At 37.1% G+C, this 18,612-nt stretch overlaps 1 protein-coding gene across 2 annotated transcripts; it reads right to left on the bottom strand.

Moving 5' to 3' along the window:
• Positions 1–737: 737 nt before the first annotated feature.
• Positions 738–17,593, bottom strand: LOC115971124 (signal peptide peptidase). Of its 2 annotated transcripts, XM_031090819.1 has the most exons (12): positions 17,364–17,576; positions 17,066–17,191; positions 15,415–15,530; positions 15,160–15,311; positions 14,970–15,055; positions 13,978–14,105; positions 4,632–4,682; positions 3,700–3,786; positions 3,485–3,554; positions 2,372–2,508; positions 2,182–2,259; positions 738–1,121 (listed from the first exon to the last, which is right to left on the bottom strand). In XM_031090819.1, exons 2-12 carry the CDS (start codon positions 17,103–17,105, stop codon positions 1,035–1,037), a joined length of 1,032 nt encoding a protein of 343 aa, XP_030946679.1. In that variant the 5' UTR covers positions 17,106–17,191; positions 17,364–17,576; the 3' UTR covers positions 738–1,034. The 2 variants fall into 2 exon arrangements, with proteins under 2 accessions (XP_030946679.1, XP_030946680.1); XM_031090820.1 differs by lacking the exon at positions 2,182–2,259 and having other exon boundaries at positions 746–1,121; positions 17,364–17,593.
• Positions 17,594–18,612: the final 1,019 nt, after the last annotated feature.

Here is an 18,612-nt window from a genome sequence, read left to right as displayed (position 1 = left end):
GCCTTGCAGGTTTCACTTTCACTAATTCCAAACTGCTCATTCACAAATAATTTGGGTGTAATTATAACATTCAAAATCACACATACTTCTTTTTCTTTGTATTGCCTTGAGTCCTAGACCAAAATGAGTTGATCGCGGTAAAAGAAAGTGTGAAGTTTTGTTTGTTTGTTTATTTATTAATATTATTATTATTATTATTATTTATGTTTGAGATTATTTTTATTTTAAATTATTGAGGATTTTTTTTTTTTTTTTTTTGAGAAGATCAATTATATGAAGTGATTATAGAGGTTGAATATCTTTTGTTTAGTTTTTGAATTGATTGATTATGGATTAACATTGATTATTTGACTTTTTATGTTTAGAGGCCTAGAAGCAGAATTTTACTACAATATATTAGAATAGATTATTAAAAATAAATAAAAATTACAGACTGTAAATAGGTCATCGCATTCAACATCTTAAGGTCAATTTTACTTATGTTGTGCAGCCTTTTGTCCTTTATCCTTCCATCCTTTGTCAGTCTTTTTTTCTTTTTCTTTTTTGAGTAGAATTGTAATTTGTCATGTGCTACACTTTAAACAAATATGAATCCATGAAAACCGAAACCTTTTTCCTTTCACAAAACATATCACCAGAAAGTGTAACTTCATGAAGGCTTAAGAGAAAAAGAGGGTTGGGAAATAAGATTTAAAAAGAAAAAGAAGTATGCAATAAAAATTGGGTGATGTTAACTCTTTAACTCTTAAGATCCCCAAACGGGGCAGTAAGAAAAGATATTATTGAAAAAAAAAAACAGTTGTATTGGGCCCCTTAATGAAAGAACTTAAAAAAACGGCTGTATTAGGTTATAAAAGGCTAAAATATTATTTCTTCCTAAAGAACTTAATCCCAAAATCTGTTACAGCGGTGTGAAGTTGAATAAGTTAGCCATGACTAAGCTTTAAATGCGTTTGGGGGCCTCAGAGAAGATAAGAGAAGAGAAGTATTTCTTTCCTTGAGGTGGAAAACTCCAGAGTCCAGGGCTCTGCAACTTATTCCTCCTTCTTGCTAGAATTAGCATCGCTTTCACTACTTTCTTCGGATGAATTAGCAGCCTTAGACTCGTCAAACGCCAACAACTACATAGTATGACAAAGAAAACAGTACATTAATCAACCAAGTATGGCCATATAACAAAATAAAGATTGACAAGCTTTGCATGGTCAACATGAGCAATTACATATTGTGACTTTCATATTTTAGAAAACCAAACCATTCTAAGCAGTATGATTTCAACTATTCTTTAGGATAACATAATAAACAGCATTCTGTTGGCCATGTTTTGCAACTTAGTAGCAATACTTGAGATTTTGCTAGCGATCTCAACTCATACATTACCATTTACACAGCTAGAAGAAAGGTTGAGAACAACTCTGTTAAATTGATAATGATCTTATTCCCCAAAAAAAGATAATGATCATGTGTTTCTAACAACAATGGTCGCTAAACTTTTGACAAAAATATGAAGACAAATTATCAACAATAAAACTCTGATCATTTTTAAAACCTTGAGCTCTTGTTCTTAGTAAGTTACACACGCACTCAATGAGTTTTGAAGAAAGCTGCAACCTCACCTTGCATCCATTCTTATGAGGGAAGGAAGTGCCATTTGAGCTAAAAGCTAATTGGCAAGACCAAGACCCCTAATTGTTACCTTCACTAAATTATTTTTTTCAGGCTTGAAGTATACATGAATTTCATTTTTCATTTCTAAACTTCAAAAGGTTTGTTTTTTGTCCCTAAACTACAAAAATGTAACACTTTCTGTTATTAAACTTTGAAAAGTATCTTTTTTTCATCTCTAAACTATTGAAAAAAAGTTCTTTTTGGTCCCTATTTTTTGCCTCTAGGAAACTCGTTTTTTAGAGAAAAAAACGAACTTTTAAAAATTTAAGGATGAAAAACGAAATTCATGCAAACATTGAGGGATAGAAATAAGAGACTGGCATATCATTGGCTTAGATCTCTGTTGGCCATGCATAGTTCTTTGTTTGTCACTGGCTATACCACAGATTTTATAGGACAAGTTTCTAATTCTATTTTATGCATATGTAATTATAAAAAATTAATTGAGTAGATTAAAATGAGACAATCTGTGCAGATAGCAGAGACTAATTAATATAGGGGTGATGAACAAACCGGTTTGACTTCACCATTCCATATGCAATGAGCCGCCAAAAATCCAATGACACAAGGTACAATATACAATAGAGCAGGCTGGAAGGTATAGTTAAAACAAAAAACCATCAGAATCAAGCAGTAAAGTGAGGGAACATTCCCGAAAAGTAGAATATAGAGATGAATACAATAAAGAACATGCAATAGTCACCTGTGCAGCCTGGAACCAGTTCATGACAACAATTGTAAGCACCAAACCAACAGAATATCCCAGAAATGCACTCCTAAAGTACTGGCTGTGTTTCCCTCTAGACACATCAAATCGCAAAGCCAATGCTACAAAAATACCTAAGGGGAAAATAAATACAAAACCATGTGTAAGTTTATAAAAAAATGACTTGAATGAGGCACACATTAAACACATTGGCAAGCTATAAACTGAAGAAATTCACATTTAAATGACTGCCCAAAGACTTAACATAACATCCGATACATAGATGAGGTAGCTGTGGCATAGGAGTAATTTTCAGTGCTCATTTTGCTTCCTAAGGGTGAAGATGCGTCCAAACAGTTTTGTTGAACCAGAGAGAACATTGATCACTTGATCAGTTTAATTTGCATCAAAATTTACTAGAACTGCCTTACCATAGTAAAAAGGAAATTTTTTTATTGATATATTTACCTAAAAGGTAGATATGCTCAACTTCTCACGTTGGAGCGAATGCAGATTGATTCTAGATTATAAATTATAATTAAGGGCAAGAGAATTTTTCAAAAAATCCTCAGATGAAAACAGAGGTTGAAAATTTTCTTCTGGACAACTTCCATCCACCACCCAAAGAATAAATTGAGAGAGAGAGAGAGAGAGAGAGCAAAAATAAAGCCAACCTAGGTAATGCAGGGTAGAAATGGGTCCTAGAACACATGCTCTCAAGTGGAAGGTGCTCGCAAATTTTATAAATGTGCCATAAAAAGCATAACAAAGACATTTCTGGCCAGTTCAAACAAAAAGTTCCCCATGTGCCTTGAACATAAAGTCTCAACACAACACTAGAAGTGATGTTAGCTGCAAATGATGCACAAGATTTTGAAAAATTAATCCCAGAAGCAAGGGAAGCTATTCATGTCAAGACAATGCACCACTGGATATAGACAACATCTGCAGTAATGGTTTTAAAAAAACGTTCAAGGTCTGCAACAGCCATGAATGTATCCCACTTATTTCGCATAATCCAACACTCAAGACCCAAGTGACTTTAGTAACAAAATCACAAACTTCAAACCATACGTAACCTTCACAGACCACTTAAAGGCTCAACCTTACCAGGGATTACGATGTCACCAAGTCCAAGCATCGAATATGGTCGAGCGGTATCTGCTGTAGGGAACAAAAGCTGCAGAGAAATTGAATAACATGGTAATTAGAATGATAGGCAGCATCAACTACGGATATGAAGCAGTGGAACACATGTAGAATTCAAAAGACTAAAAAGAATTTTAATAGGGTACATGTACATTTCAATTAAGTGGATTACTAACCTTAATAGGAGCATCAAAAGATTTTGCAACACTAACCATCACTGGAGTGAAGAAAACCCAGAAAATATCATACACAAAAAGTCCAGCCTGCAATAGATGAGAAAGGGAAAAGTTACATATACACAGAAAGATGATCTGAGCATGGTAATTGCATTTTAAGGTATAGGTATACAACATCTCAACAGTGTCAGACAATCTGCAACAGGAAGCATATTCTTAATGTATTACATCTGAAAATTCCAAAATATTTCAAGAAGCTAACATTAAATGTATAACTTAAGAGATAGGAAGATTATCAAAAGGGGAAAACTACAGTTAACACATAAACATGAAGCACAACTTGACAATAGTCTAAACAAGTAATGTAAGATTAATTACAGCAAGCTTTAGTTTGTTATCTATCTTATGGATCTGTAACCAAGCTTAGTTCACACTATAAGTCCATGTATTTTCATGCTTCACTTGTTTTTTTATGAGCCTGGAAAAGGGTGACAATACAGGCTTAGTTCATAAGCATGCTGAGCCAAGCCCCTGATGAGCTGCACCAAACAGCTCAGCTAATTGGCAGACCCCTAACAGCAACAGATCTTAGGAACAAGATATTCGCAAAAAAGAACAACCCATAGAGATATTTTTTTGATAATTCAGTACTTAGGGAAAGAGGAGGGGGGGGGGGGGGGGGGTGTGTTGTGGGGGGTTTAAACTCTGGACGTCTAAGTTGAAAACACCAAAAGGTGAGAATTGAGCTACAAGGCTATTAGCCACAACCCATAGAGATATAAGATATATATGAATACACACACACACAGTACATGTTTCTTTTTGGTACATTTTGCACCAAGGGGGAAAGCACAATATACATTAGACAATGTATAAAGTCAAAGTAACACTAATTAGTAGGAAATAACTAAACCCAAAGTCCCACATCTTACCAAAAGAATGGCGCCAGTCTTGAAAGACCCAAGAGAAAGCATCTCGATTCCCTGCAAATGATAAAAAATGAAATCTATCAAATCATCATACCCAGTCGGTAACTATAATTTACATGAAACAAAAATGGATCTAAAATTGTTCATAACAATATTGACTAAATAAAGCTTCCTATTTGGGTGGTGATCATGCTTGGAATCCTCAGTTAAGCAGTCACCTTAAGCTTGGGAATTGAAGTTTGTGGGTAACTTCTTTGATCTATTGAACTCGAATTCCCTACTAGACTAGAGGAGGATTGAGTACTAGGTTTGACTGAAGGAGGATTGTATAGCTTGAAAACCAGCAAAAGCAGGGAAGTTAGATGTTTGCTCTTATTGAGTTTTGAGAGGTGCCATAAGGGCTAATTCTCCATTGAAAAGTATCTGGAGTGATAAGGTGCCTAGAAAGGTGGCATTCTTTGCAGGGACAACATCATTAGATAGAACTCTAACACTCAATAGTCTACGGAAGCAAAACACGTTGATTACCGATTGACGTTCTATGTGCAAGAGTAACAGGGACTCAGCTGAGCACTTTCTACCTCATTGTATGGAGGCTAGAGATATTTGGTCTTTTGTGTAAACAGCTTTATTTGGAACTTCTTGGGTTATGTTGGAAAGAGAGTTTTTCGACATAGTTTTTTTTTTTTTTGATAAATAAGAGAGATGTATATTCAAGAAACTACCCCATGAAAACATAAGGTAGGGCAAAGAGTACAGAGAAAGAAACAAAAAGAAGAAGAAAAAGACTAGAAAACAAACGGAAAACAACAAAGAGCTAAATACAAAGAAGAGAACTAAGAAACAAAGGGAGAGAGTCACTAGAGGTGAGTCCCCAAGCCCTAGACCAATCAAAGAGAGAACCACAAAAATAAGCAAGCAATTGGTCATCAGATTTGTCCATGTCCTCAAAAGTCCGCCAATTTCGCTCCTTCCAAATACACCACATTAGGCACATCGGAGCTAAATTCCAAATGCTAGAGGAGTGCTTTCCAAACCAATTCCACCAACTGAAAAGCATATCTGCAACCGATCTAGGCAAGACCCAAGAAATCCCAAAGGATCTAAACACCAAACTCCACAACTGATAAGCTTTTTCACAATGGAGAAGCAAATGATTCACCGTCTCCCCATTACAACGACACATAATGCACCAGTCAACAAAATCAAAGCCTCTACTTCGCAGAATGTCTCCTGTAAGAATCTTCTCCCAAGTTGCAGTCCAAACAAAGAAAGAGACGCGCGTAGGAGCCTTAAGCTTCCAAATACCTTTCCAAGGAAAGATAATAGGCAAGGGGCTTCGAAGCCTATCGTAGAACGAGCGTATGTTAAAATCTCCTTTCTTCGACAATTTCCATATCATACGGTCACCTTGTTCAGATTGAGGTAAGCTAGAAGCCAAGGTGTGAAGGAAATCATCCACATCTCCCACCTCCCAATCATTAGGATCCCTAAGTAAAAGAACCTTCCAGCTTCTTCGTGCCTCGGTCCCCAACCGTTCGAGAGACAATGCCACAGAAGCCTCTCTATTAGTGGCAATCCCATACACTACCGGGAAGGATAGGTGGAGAGGTAAGTCCCCACACTACTGATCTGTCCAAAACTTCACTCTATTCCCTTCCCCTACCTCAAACCGGATATATTTGCTAAAAACCTCCCAACCTTTTCGGATACTTCTCCATAGACCACATCCATGAACACCCCTACCTAACTTAGAAGACCATCCCCCCCACTCTTCCCCAAACTTCGAAGCTACGACCCTCCTCCAAAGACGAGTCTCCTCAACCCCATACCGCCATAACCATTTTCCTAATAAGGCTCTATTAAAAGTAGTTAACTTCCTTATCCCCAAACCTCCATTCGCCTTAGGAGCACACACCTTATCCCACCCCACCAAATGAACCTTCGAATCCCCCCACAAGAAGTCCCTCTGGATCTTCTCAATCTTATTAGCCACATGCGAGGGGATAGTAAAAAGAGATAAATAGTAAGTAGGAAGACTAGAGAGCATACTCTTAAGAAGCGTTAGTCTACCTCCTTTAGACAAATACAACTTCTTCCACCCGGCCAACTTCCTATTAATTTTCTCCAAGATAGGATTCCAAATAGAAGGGGACTTATGGGAAGCCCCCAACGGCATACCAAGGTAGGTCATAGGCAAAGACCCAATCCGACAACCAAGAATCTCTGCCAAGGTGTGAACATTATTAACCTCCCCTATTGGAACCATCTCACTCTTCAAGGCATTAACCTTCAAACCTGTCACAGCCTAAAAACAAAGGAGAAGCATCCGCACATGAAGGATCTGCTCTATTTCCGCATCACAGAACAGGATAGTATCATCCGCAAATAGAAGATGCGAGACACAGTCCCCTTCACCCCGTCTCCCAACAGCCTTAAAACCCCTGATCAAGCCAGCACCTTCAACTTTTTTTAACATCCTACTTAAGACCTCCATCATGACCAAAAACAACATTGGAGAAAGAGGGTCTCCTTGTCTCAATCCCCTCGAACTCCCAAAAAAATCAGCTGGAGCCCCATTAATCAAAATAGAAAACTGGACAGTAGAAATACAAGTGCGAATCCATCTACACCACTTCTCCCCAAAGCCCATTCTCTTCAAAAGATCTAGAAGGGCCTCCCAATTCACATGATCGTAAGCTTTCTCAATGTCTAGCTTACAAATCACCCCCGGGATCTTACTCTTTACTCAACTTTCAACACACTCATTGGCAATAAGAACTGAGTCAAGAATCTGTCTACCTCCCACAAAACTATTCTGAGACTCATAAATCAATTGATCTAAAACCCGTTTCAAACGATTAGCCAAAACCTTAGACAAGATCTTGTACAAGCTCCCCACCAAGCTAATAGGCCTGAAATCTCGAATATTAGAAGCATCATTCTTCTTAGGAATAAGGGCTAAAAAGGTAGCGTTCAAAGATTTCTCAAACTTACTATGATGATAGAACTCCTCAAAAACTGCTAGAACATCACTTTCCACCACTCTCCAACAATGATGGAAAAAAGCCATAGAAAAACCATCTGGACCTGGAGCTTTATCTCCAGCCAACTCATTCACAGTTAGAAGAATCTCCTCCTTCTCAAATCTCCTTTCAAGCCAACCCCTCTCCGACCCATCTATCTGATCAAACTCCAAACCTTCCACAAAAGGCCTCCATTCCTCTGTCTCTTGATACAAATTTTTATAAAAGTTTACTACTTGGGCAGCCACCTCGGATTCCTCTTCATAAATCACCCCATCCACCTCCAAAAAACTCAGATGATTAAACCTTCTACGGGAATTAGCCACCTTATGGAAAAATTTAGTATTATTATCTCCTTCCTTAATCCATAGCATCCTAGATTTCTGTCTCCAAGAAATTTCCTCCAAGGAGAGAAGTTTCTCAACTTCAGATCTCACCGCAACTCTCTCACATGACTCAGCATCAGAGAGGCCAAACTCCCCTTCCTTGGCGTCTAATAACTTCAAAGCCTCTAATAGCTGAGTCTTTTTGCGTCCGACATGACCAAACTCCAACCGATTCCACTGAACGATGTCTTCTTTCAAAGCCTTTAGTTTTCTGGCAATGAAAACTATTTTATTAGTTGGGGAATTCAAGTCTTTATGAATTTAAAAATTCTTTCTTGGAATGTTAGGGGTCTGAATGACTTTCGAAAACGTTCGATAGTGAAAAATTTACTGCGTAATTGGAAGTGTGATGTTATCTGCCTTCAAGAAACTAAGCTCTCTGGTATGGACAGACAGATGGTTGGCAGCCTATGGAGTTGTCCTTTTGTGGATTGGGTGGCTTTAGATGCAGTCCAGACGGCTGGTGTGGTGTTGTTGATGTGGGATAGTAGGGTTTTAGAGAGGCTGGAGTTTTTGGTGGGTTCTTTTTCTGTGTCTGTTCGGTGGCAAGGGTTGGGAGACGGCCTCATTTGGGCGTGTTCTGGGGTCTATGGCCCAGTTGATAACAATGCGAGGGGCCTAATGTGGGACGAGTTGGTCGGTGTTCATCATTTCTGGAACGTCCCTTGGTGTTGTATCGGGGATTTTAATATTGTTCGTTTCCCTAGCGAACGGTTGGGAAATTCTTGTCTTACTCCGGCTATGGAATTGTTTTCAGAGTTCATTCAGGATCTTAATTTGATAGACTTGCCTTTGGAGGGAGGGAGCTATACTTGGTCTAGCGGATCGAATCAGTCCTCGATGTCTAGGTTAGACAGAGTTTTGGTGTCTCCCGATTGGGAGGAACGTTATCCGGATGTGACTCAACGGATTTTACCTCGCCCTATTTCAGACCATTTCCCTATTCTAGTGGAGATGGGGGGAATGGCGAGGGGGAAAAGCCCTTTTCGGTTTGAGAACATGTGGCTAAAGTCGGAAGGGTTCATTGATAGAGTGCATTCTTGGTGGAATCGGCATTCTTTCTCTGGTACTCCTAGTTTTGTGTTTGCCAGAAAACTAAAGGCTTTGAAAGAAGACATCGTTCAGTGGAATCGGTTGGAGTTTGGTCATGTTGGACGCAAAAAGACTCAGCTATTAGAGGCTTTGAAGTTATTAGACGCCAAGGAAAGGGAGTTTGGCCTCTCTGATGCTGAGTCATGTGAGAGAGTTGCGGTGAGATCTGAAGTTGAGAAACTTCTCTCCTTGGAGGAAATTTCTTGGAGACAGAAATCTAGGATGCTATGGATTAAGGAAGGAGATAATAATACTAAATTTTTCCATAAGGTGGCTAATTCCCGTAGAAGGTTTAATCATCTGAGTTTTTTGGAGGTGGATGGGGTGATTTATGAAGAGGAATCCGAGGTGGCTGCCCAAGTAGTAAACTTTTATAAAAATTTGTATCAAGAGACAGAGGAATGGAGGCCTTTTGTGGAAGGTTTGGAGTTTGATCAGATAGATGGGTCGGAGAGGGGTTGGCTTGAAAGGAGATTTGAGAAGGAGGAGATTCTTCTAGCTGTGAATGAGTTGGCTGGAGATAAAGCTCCAGGTCCAGATGGTTTTTCTATGGCTTTTTTTCATCATTGTTGGAGAGTGGTGGAAAGTGATGTTCTAGCAGTTTTTGAGGAGTTCTATCATCATAGTAAGTTTGAGAAATCTTTGAACGCTACCTTTTTAGCCCTTATTCCTAAGAAGAATGATGCTTCTAATATTCGAGATTTCAGGCCTATTAGCTTGGTGGGGAGCTTGTACAAGATCTTGTCTAAGGTTTTGGCTAATCGTTTGAAACGGGTTTTAGATCAATTGATTTCTGAGTCTCAGAATAGTTTTGTGGGAGGTAGACAGATTCTTGACTCAGTTCTTATTGCCAATGAGTGTGTTGACAGTCGAGTAAAGAGTAAGATCCCGGGGGTGATTTGTAAGCTAGACATTGAGAAAGCTTACGATCATGTGAATTGGGAGGCCCTTCTAGATCTTTTGAAGAGAATGAGCTTTGGGGAGAAGTGGTGTAGATGGATTCGCACTTGTATTTCTACTGTCCAGTTTTCTATTTTGATTAATGGGGTTCCAGCTGATTTTTTTGGGAGTTCGAGGGGATTGAGACAAGGAGACCCACTTTCTCCAATGTTGTTTTTGGTCATGATGGAGGTCTTAAGTAGGATGTTGAAAAAAGTTGAAGGTGCTGGCTTGATCAGGGGTTTTAAGGCTGTTGGGAGACGGGGTGAAGGGGAATGTGTCTCGCATCTTCTATTTGCGGATGATACTATCCTGTTCTGTGATGCGGAAATAGAGCAGATCCTTCATGTGCGGATGCTTCTCCTTTGTTTTCAGGCTGTGACAGGTTTGAAGGTTAATGCCTTGAAGAGTGAGATGGTTCCAATAGGGGAGGTTAATAATGTTCACACCTTGGCAGAGATTCTTGGTTGTCGGATTGGGTCTTTGCCTATGACCTACCTTGGTATGCCGTTGGGGGCTTCCCATAAGTCCCCTTCTATTTGGAATCCTATCTTGGAGAAAATTAATAGGAAGTTGGCCGGGTGGAAGAAGTTGTATTTGTCTAAAGGAGGTAGACTAACGCTTCTTAAGAGTACGCTCTCTAGTCTTCCTACTTACTATTTATCTCTTTTTACTATCCCCTCGCATGTGGCTAATAAGATTGAGAAGATCCAGAGGGACTTCTTGTGGGGGGATTCGAAGGTTCATTTGGTGGGGTGGGACAAGGTGTGTGCTCCTAAGGCGAATGGAGGTTTGGGGATAAGGAAGTTAACTACTTTTAATAGAGCCTTATTAGGAAAATGGTTATGGCGGTATGGGGTTGAGGAGACTCGTCTTTGGAGGAGGGTCGTAGCTTCGAAGTTTGGGGAAGAGTGGGGGGGATGGTCTTCTAAGCTAGGTAGGGGTGTTCATGGATGTGGTCTATGGAGAAGTATCCGAAAAGGTTGGGAGGTTTTTAGCAAATATATCCGGTTTGATGTAGGGGAAGGGAATAGAGTGAAGTTTTGGACAGATCAGTGGTGTGGGGACTTACCTCTCCACCTATCCTTCCCGGTAGTGTATGGGATTGCCACTAATAGAGAGGCTTCTGTGGCATCGTCTCTCGAACGGTTGGGGACCGAGGCACGAAGAAGCTGGAAGGTTCGTTTACTTAGGGATCCTAATGATTGGGAGGTGGGAGATGTGGATGATTTCCTTCACACCTTGGCTTCTAGCTTACCTCAATCTGAACAAGGTGACTGTATGATATGGAAATTGTCGAAGAAAGGAGATTTTAACATACGCTCGTTCTACGATAGGCTTCGAAGCCCCTTGCCTATTATCTTTCCTTGGAAAGGTATTTGGAAGCTTAAGGCTCCTACGCGCGTCTCTTTCTTTGTTTGGACTGCAACTTGGGAGAAGATTCTTACAGGAGACATTCTGCGAAGTAGAGGCTTTGATTTTGTTGACTGGTGCATTATGTGTCGTTGTAATGGGGAGACGGTGAATCATTTGCTTCTCCATTGTGAAAAAGCTTATCAGTTGTGGAGTTTGGTGTTTAGATCCTTTGGGATTTCTTGGGTCTTGCCTAGATCGGTTGCAGATATGCTTTTCAGTTGGTGGAATTGGTTTGGAAAGCACTCCTCTAGCATTTGGAATTTAGCTCCGATGTGCCTAATGTGGTGTATTTGGAAGGAGCGAAATTGGTAAAGATATTTTAGTTTTCGACATAGTTTTCGACATAGTTTTCATTGCTAAAGATATTTTAAAGCCTGGAATGCGGTTCCTTTATGTGTCTAGTGAACAATTTGGCATGAGTGAAATAGTATAATGTTTGATGGAGGTTAATGGCCAATCCACATGATCAAACAATTAATACTACAATGTTTGTCTGATTGGATGAAATACTTACTCATTTCCTTTTCTAGCATTTTTAGATAATCCCAGAAGTTCAGGATGTTTTGTGTACTTTATTAATCTCTTTGTTAAATAACACAAAGAATCCAAAAAAGTATCTCAACGAGATTATTTTCGTACACCAGTTGGAGTTAATGATTGAATATAAAACACACGTGGACATATCAGGATGACGAAGCACCGTGCCATTGTTACAAATATGATACCATTAAATTAAATGCCTTATGTCAATGGGAAAGTGATGAGAAATAATCAAACAAAATGCTTAAAGAGCATCAGTTTCTAAAGAAATTATAAAAAGTAGAGCGCATGCCAGATGCTCCCTGAACAGGAGCATGTGCCAGATGCTCCCTCTCTTTTCGGTGATTTATTATTTCCTTTTCAGATATAAATATCATGGCAGGAACTTGATATATGTCTCACCCAACTATAACTACCTTGATTTGTTCCTAAAGAATACTAGAAGTGTAAATGATGCAAACAAAGCACCAAAAAATTACATTGACCAAGCATTATTAGTTACTTGATATCAAGAAATGATGGTGAATTAAGCAGGAGTATAACTAAATTGCTTGCAAGTAAAACTTATAGTCATAGTTTTAAAAACCGGACCGGACCAGCCGGTTCAACCGGGAACTGGACCTTAGTCCGGTCCGGTTATTATTAAAAACCGAAAATGAAGAAAAAACGGAAAAACTGCCGGTTTAACCGAAAAACCGGAAACCGGTACGGTTAAACCGGTTTTAAGCTTGTTCATTAACCCTTCAGCCACTGTGTTTCTGACCAAAAAATAAATAAATAAATAAGAGATTTTGTTTCAGATTGAAGAAGAAGAGAGATTTTGGCTTTGAAAATGCTGTTAAGTCTAAAGCTGTGAAGCCTAAGATGCCCACATTGACACCAAAAATATCAGATTTACTATTTATGACTTGACACAATTGAAAAGAACTGAGGAAACCTAAACCAAAGAGATGCAGCCACGCAGGTACAATCTGTCCGCTTCAGTTTAAGAGCTTTTCTTTCTGCTCTTTTTTTTTTTTTGGCTGAATAAAAAGAACGAGAAAAATCTTGCTGCTGCTGCTCTTGGAGACTTGCATATGCACTGATGCACATATATTGACGAGAGAGAGAGCATTGAAGGCAAAGAGATGAGAAATTAGAAAAAAGTAAAAGAAGAAAGTACGGAGCTTTTAATTATCCAAGGTGTGGATGTAAGATTTCAAAATATGTGGTAGGTGGAGTATCAACGTGTAAAGGACTAAAGGTAGGATATGTGGTGGAAAAGAAATGGGCAATGATATTGTCACTCAATGGTGAATTTTTGTTATTTGAAAAATGAAAGAATAACTAAAATAATTTTTGTATTGAGCTTGAGTTTGGTTGTCTAATATATAAATAAAAAGAGATGTTATATTTACAATATTTTTACAACAAATTATAGGTGGTTAATTGTTATTGGTTTAAATTTGAACTTAATACTAAGATTACTTTTTTGCCTTAACAATAACAACTAGTAACAACTTGTCACTTAAAATTTGTTGTAAAAATGTTGTGGACATATCATTTCTTATAAATTAAAGTTAAGGTTGAATGTTTTACTGTTATTTAATTTAATTTTTAGTTAAAATATTAGTTATAAAATTATTTATTTATTTATTTATATTTTATAATTATTAATTAATTATTTATGACATCATCGGTTCGACCATCGATCCGACCCCAGTCCGACCATAAAACCGAGAACCACTCTCTATTCCGGTTCTTTGACCGTACCGGTTTTTAAAACCATACTCATAGTTATGACATGAAATATAAGACATTATGATACATGAAATTATCCATCATAATTCATAAAATACTATAGGAAATTTTCAAAAAAACTAAAGATTCAAATAAGTAATGGCAAGGTGATTCTTATTGAATACAGACACTAGCAACACACAGGTTTATTTTAAGAGGATGCTAACAAACCTGAATGCAGAAGGAAAGTCCCAGTATATTGTTAGCTAGCCAATGCTTCTGTGAAGCATACCATGCACAGAAAAAGGTTCCAGGGATTGCAGCAACAATCTGAGACCTTGTGAACTCAACGTCCAAAGCTGTGTAAGAAAGGTGAAGGAAAAATATCATTCTGCATAATACAAGCAAGATAAAGTCAACCGGATCAAATGAAAACTCAGCAGAGTGGAAGACCAATAAGAATGCTTTAACATCATGACAGACATCAAAGAGGATAAATTATCATGCACTAGACCAAGATTGGCATATAGAAGCTAAAACACTGACTTATAAAAAAATATGTTAAAACAGAGTGTCCAAAGAAGAAGCTGTTTAGACTCTAACTAATTGAGCACATACGACAAGGGGCATTAATGAAACTATGTAATAAACAAAACACAGCACACACACACAGACAGTATCTCCCTCTGTGTCCCTCGCTTTCGGCCCTCAATTCCTTTCTTATTTCAAGATGCAGAATGACTCCATTATATTCAAAGAGTACAAAAAAAATATATGGAAAGATTAGCATGGCCCATAGGAATGCATACACAACGTGAAATTCACATTGTATACTTTTTTCTTTTTTTTAGAAAAAGTTAAGTAGATGTCAATATACTTTGTCCTTAAATTTATACTCACAAACTTGCCATCTCAGAACAAAGTTCAAAGCCAAACTAAATAAATATTGAGAAGGTAATTGAGAAAACAAATACAATCCATTACCAAACCAAAGAACAGTTATGGCCCAATTAAATCTCTGAACATACTGCAGAATAACAATATATAGAGCAGTACCATATTTGCATAGTCTATCAAATATTTACTTAAAAAAGATATTAGCATCAATTTACTAGTGATTTTAAGACTTGTGCAGATATGAAAAAATATGATTGGATTCCAACTATCACAAGAATATTCACAATAACAATTATAAGATAATAAAAACCATGGACAATACATACAACGGAAGTAAGGAAAACGCCAGCTAATAACGTCCTGATTCCAATGCGTCGGTAAATAACGTTTAATTGCAGGTAAAAGTGTTGCCCTGACAAATTAAAAGAGAGACTATGTAAGATAAAGAAGCATACAAGTAGCGGATAATATTTCAATTATTATAAATAATAATAGTCTCATATGGAAGGAACATACGAAAGGGCAACGATCCCAAGCACAAAGAAGTAGCATGTCAAAACGGCATTGACCAAGTCCTTTGATAGAAACTTAAAAAGCAAAAATAGTGATAACAGCATCGCACTCCCAACAAAAGGGAAACGCATGGCATGCTCATTAGACATTGTCTCCTGCATAAATATAACATATTTCACAAAGCTTGATCCGGAGATGTAAAAAAACAAACGTTGTGTAAGATGTCAAGATGATGAATATTAGTGCCGCTGTACTTACAGAAGGTGGAGTTGGCTTGACAGATCTGTAGCAACCCACAAAAACTGTGAGGGACGCAGTCAAAATAACATTTAAGTTTGGATCTACCTTCATAACAAGTGGTGCTAAAGTTAAACCTGCATTAAGAAAACAGCATATAAGTTGCATAAGGTCAGGTTCCATAATTTCCAGGACATTTTTATAAGGCAAATATAAGTACAACTCATGCACCCATACAGGATTGACCCATGCCCAGCCTCCACCCATGTTAATAGAGAGGAGATTCCATTTGGTCTAAAAACCACAGGCTCGACTATCTCAAGGACATGAGAAATACACTACAGAGTTTTTAACAAAATAAAAATTTTGCAGCAGCATCTCAGGGACAATGGGCTGCAACATAGAGTCATTTGAAACACACATAACCAATTTCAGAATACCTGTTGCACTTGACTCAAAAAAAAAAAAAAACAAAAAAACATGGGAGGTTTTCAGAAGTTTCTTGAAAGATTAATGCCTACCAAATACTACCAAAACAGCCAGCCAGGAAGTGAATGCAGAAACAGATAGCTTCACCACTATTTTTGAACACACTTTTGCAATTTTTTTAATTAGTAAGATAAACACACAAGTCACTGGGTTTCAAACCCAAGACCTCACCCTTCATCCCATTATTGTGGGAAGAGGTGGTGTCATTTGAGCTAGAACTCACTGGCACAAATTTTCTTGGGTTTTCTTTTTCACCATACCAAAACTAAGGGTCTAAGAGGGTAAACTCACAAAGACAAGTGGAAGAAAAAACCTAACAAGCAAATTAATCACTCATCCAGACAAATATATAGTAAACATATAAATGAACAAGCAAGGTTATACAAACATGAAGACAGAATTCTGTGTAATATTCAATTTTGTAAGACAGCCACTTTATCTAAAAGTGGACAAAGCAGCCCAGAGCCATGAATTAAATAAAACTTAACAAACAGCCAAAAATATAAATTGATTGCATGTATAAAATAATCTAGACCAGGGTAAAAATTTCAATTGCTGAATTTTTTTTTTCTTAATAAATATTGGTTTCAATTGGTGATATTATAAGGAAAAAACAAAAAGAAAATTAGTAAATTTATGCACACTAATGGTCCGTTTGGATTGAGGGGGAAGTAGGGTAGAGTAGACTAGATTTAACACAAAATTAACTTATTTTTAGCCAACTCTACTCTACTCCCCTCCTTCCCCCTCCATCCAAACAGGCCATAAATGCAAGACTTCGAAGGTCCACTTAACAAAAGGTGTTGCTTTGAAGTAATTCATGGAAATGACAAAAAGTCATAGCTGAACCCCCATAGCTGAGCTTCAAATTTTTTTTTTTTTTTTTAATTTGAAATTCAAGCCAGTGTATGCATGTTCTTACACATAAACCCAATTTTAACAACAACGCAATACCCATTTTCTTATGAAAAGAAAAGTATTCAATCCAAGAACCACAAGAATTTTCAATCTTTACCCAATAAACAATCAGCCTCAAGAACCTATATTCCATTGCAGTTTGAACAATACCATAAAGTCTCACTCTTTAAATAAAAGCAATTGATAATTACACACAAAACCGAATCTCAGCAATAACACACCAAAAAAAAAAAAAAAAAAAAAAAAAAAGTAAAAAAAAACCAACCTGCTAAAGCTACATTCGCAATTCGCTCAACGCTTTTCATCGTTATCTTATTCTAAAATCGAAAAATTTGACTGAAATTTCCGATCAGATTAAAAAACCAAAACCTTTCCTCTGCGATCACAAAACCTACAAAAAACAAATCAAATCGAAACGCCTTAGAATTACAAAGATTCATATGAATTGCGCTCGAAAACCTAATTGAATTTCGCTTTCGCATCAAAGAAACCCAAATTTCAATATCTGAAACAAAAAATAACATAAAATGTCGAAATTGAAATGAGATTAGAAATGGCCGTACTGTTTCGTCGTCGTCGGCGGCTCAGATTTCTTCTAGCGTCTTGCTTTTTCTCGCAGATCGGAGAGACCACCGAGGAGAGAGAGAAAGAGAGAGAGAGAGATTCAGATTTTGATGAAATGAAACGAAGAGATTAGGGTTTTACCAAAGAAGGAAACGGAAATTTGAGCATGTTAAAAGAGCTGGTTAAACAGTTGGGGGATTTAGATTAACGACGAGTGGACATTTCGGTTACGTCGAATTTGGTGACAGCCAATTAGAATTGTAATTTTGTGAAAAGTTGGAAAATTTTGAATTGAGATTCAAAACGTGGCGAAATTCTATTGGTTTTAGTGACGAGCATAGTGTGGTGAACGTGCTGTGAGCATAGTATTTTTGGTAGTAAGTAGTAGTAGTAAATATATATATATATTTTTTATAGATAAAGTAGTAAGTATTTTTTTTTTTTTTGGATAATGGGTAAAATATGGGAATGTGTAATAGACGCGAGATTTGGCTCCCTTTTAAGAGATCCACGTAATGGGAGGTCTATTGTCCAATCAAATTTAACCACGTCAGACTTTAAAATACACTTCTCCAAGTCTTACCGTGCTCGTGGCGTCTAAAATGAACGAATTTGCAAAAGTTTGTGCAGTGCAGTGCAGTGCACATCCTCCTTATCCTGTTATCCATAGATTAAGAAAGAATCTTTTATCGGAAAAAAATAATAATAATAAAGAATCTTAAATTATTTTTTAATGTGTTCAAAACGAAATTGTTTTAACATAGATTTATTTTAGAAGTTGTTTCAACTTTCAACATAGATTTTTTTTTTAACTGTTTCAACATAGATTTGAATTTAGTTGGAATTGTCTAATAATTATAACATATAGTCTCTTGTCCCATCTGATTTAAGGCAAAAATATAATTTTATTCATGTTATTTTATAATTTGTGTTTTAAAAACATGATTTCATATTTATATATCTCTAATACAAAATCTCAATAATATTGTGTCTTAAAACACAATTTCAATTCATACAGAAGTTTGGATATAGGCATCCACCTTTAAGGAAAAAAGAAATACAATTTTATTCATGTTATACAAAAATCATGTCTTAGAAGTTAGAAACACTATTTTAATTTAACATCAAAACTTAAATAGCGTAACATTGTGAATGCTTAGGGGAAAATGATGGTGAAGTTGAAAGATTGTTTCATCGTATCAATATAGATTTTCTCGTTCAATTTCCCTTTAAAAAAACCAAGAACAC

Source organism: Quercus lobata, chromosome 12 (assembly GCF_001633185.2).
Source record: "Quercus lobata isolate SW786 chromosome 12, ValleyOak3.0 Primary Assembly, whole genome shotgun sequence".
Lineage (NCBI taxonomy): Eukaryota > Viridiplantae > Streptophyta > Magnoliopsida > Fagales > Fagaceae > Quercus > Quercus lobata.
The sequence above is the reverse complement of the archived record's forward strand: the minus strand, read 5'-3'. Positions and strand labels throughout refer to the sequence as shown.